Raw genomic sequence first — 2500 nt, forward strand, 5'->3', positions numbered from 1 at the left:
CAATGTATCATTTATTAGTGTGGCGATAGTATAAACAAGGTCAAGACTGCCTTTACAAACGTTAAACAGAAGCTACATCGGACTTGGCCTAGAGCTTCCCAATGTCAACTAGAGCTTGTGTGTTTGTGGGTGCGTACACATACATGCGTGCTTGCGTGCTTGAGTGTCTGTCTGTGTGTGTGTGTGTGTGTGTGTGTGTGTGTGTAGCTAGGAGAACAGTTTCATAAGTTATATTTTTTTACATATATTTTTGTTACCTAATTTCTATCCTTTGATAAGATATATACCTACCAACCTAAATTCTGGATCATACTCTTATGTAACAGTGAGGATGCCTTTAGGTTTCACAATTTACAAATAATGAAAAAAAAAAACTTCTTAAAAAATGGACTTACCTGATTTAAAGTCTGGGTTGTCATAATGGATCTCTAAGAGGAAGTAGGTGGCTCCTTGATTGTCCTCCCCTAACGGGTAACCCACATGATCTGGGTACATTTCACCTGTTCAGTGAAAAATATATGAATAACTACACCATATAAAGAAACAGAATACGAATTTACGGCACTGACATGAACACAGTAGTTAGCAGACTAGAGAACTCTCCAAGTACTCAAGATTTACAGATGCTGTATTCCTGAAACTTTTATGTTTAGTGGCCAAAGGAATGGGGTTTTTAATTTCCAACACCAACACAATAGTTACCATACTATAGTCTAAAGAGATACATCAAGGGATCCTTTATTAGCGAAATCAATGTATTAAGATAGAAAAGGTATAAATTAGGTTCATGATGGAAAGCAATCCTACGAAAAGTAGCAGGTATTTCTCCGAACATTAGATACTTGGAAAACATCCAGTCAATGTATTTCTCCTTTCAAACTCACAAGAAGGATGATGGATGGGTAAAGATGTAGCATATCTTCTTATATTATATATATCTTTTATATATATATATATATATTTTATATAATATATATATAATATATATTACACACGATGTATTATATATATATATATAATATTTGCATATATAGATTATGTATATGTATATATACGAGTATATATATATATGTATATATATAATAAATATATATATGTATTGGTATTTATACTTGATATATATAGATATGTAATTGTATATATATATCTATATTATTGTATATATTAGGTATATATATATATTTATGATATAAATATATATATATATATATATATATAATAATATATATCCACGAGTATTATATATAATATATATTTGATATTATATTTATATATATATATATATATATATGTATATATTTATACTATATTTGTATATATAGATCTGTATATGTATATATAGGGAGTTAGTAACATATATATTAATATATATATATATGATTTTAAAATATATATATATCTGTATGTAGGTATGTATGTATTTATTTATACTGTTATATATAGATCTGTATATGTATATATATATATATATGAATAGATATATATATATATATACATATATATATATATATATATTTATGTATAAATATGTTGTATATAGATTATATATACATTTATATGTATATATACATATATTATGTATATATATATATCTATTAGATATATATATATTTATATATATGCAAAGAAATCACAGACAAACACGTGATTCACAAAATATGCAAATAACCACTAGGAGAAATTAAAACTTGGTAACCGAACGTTTTCGTTTATTTAAGACATCTTCAAACGTAAGTAGGAAGAATCAATAAATCTGTTTAATCAATCAGTCAATCAAGCGTGATAGTAGACTACACCACATGACACCTTGTTCCAAAGTTTGCCATATGTTGTACTGAAATACCATTCCTACTCCATACGGTTATTCCCACACACACTAATTAGACCGGTTTAGATGTGTTATAGTTATTGTCTTAAGATTCAGATGATATTTGTCTCATATTTTTGCACGGGGACAATAGTCAAGGAATATGTGTACATACCTTGCTACGGACCCAATGGGCCCAGCTTATGATAGGTGTGTTGGACATGTACCACGAGGGTGGCATGTTCATGTAACACTGCGAGCCAGCATGGCTTGTTCCACTTCTCCATCAGGAAGGTGGCTGTTGGGCAAGTGGCCCTCGTAGAGGATCATGTGGGTGCACCATGGGGCCACGTTTGTTTCGTCTACAAGGGGTACGTACTAAAGGAAACACAGAATGTTAGGGAAAATAATGCGAAGAGGTTCCCTGGCGAGGGTATTCCTAACTGATTAACCTTGAGCATTTTTCTTTTTTTAACCCCGAAACATTTGATTACATGTAAATCGTACATTTGGGAAAGCGTTTTAACTTTTTAACGTTGTTGACGTTCATCCGTTCCACAAAAGGAGACGCAAATCAACATCTGGCAAAACGTTCCGAATGTTTTGCTTTCGAAATTTATCATTTCACTTTCGTAATGATAAACGTCAAAATCAGAAAACCATGTATGCAATAACAAGGACGTACATGCGAGT

General features: G+C 30.6%; 1 protein-coding gene across 1 annotated transcript in view; it reads right to left on the bottom strand.

The window, feature by feature from the left end:
• The window catches only part of LOC143027356 (uncharacterized), a 187858-nt gene that overhangs the window by 99010 nt on the left and 86348 nt on the right, over positions 1-2500 (bottom strand). The window contains exons 6-8 of the mRNA XM_076188635.1: positions 2109-2185; positions 1994-2076; positions 396-506 (exon numbers count right to left, since the gene is read on the bottom strand). Coding sequence (XP_076044750.1) covers positions 396-506; positions 1994-2076; positions 2109-2185 — 271 coding nt within the window. The remainder of the gene's footprint in view (positions 1-395; positions 507-1993; positions 2077-2108; positions 2186-2500) is intronic.

Source organism: Oratosquilla oratoria, chromosome 8, assembly GCF_046742065.1.
Source record: "Oratosquilla oratoria isolate Oo_2021 chromosome 8, ASM4674206v1, whole genome shotgun sequence".
In the NCBI taxonomy this organism is placed as follows: domain Eukaryota; kingdom Metazoa; phylum Arthropoda; class Malacostraca; order Stomatopoda; family Squillidae; genus Oratosquilla; species Oratosquilla oratoria.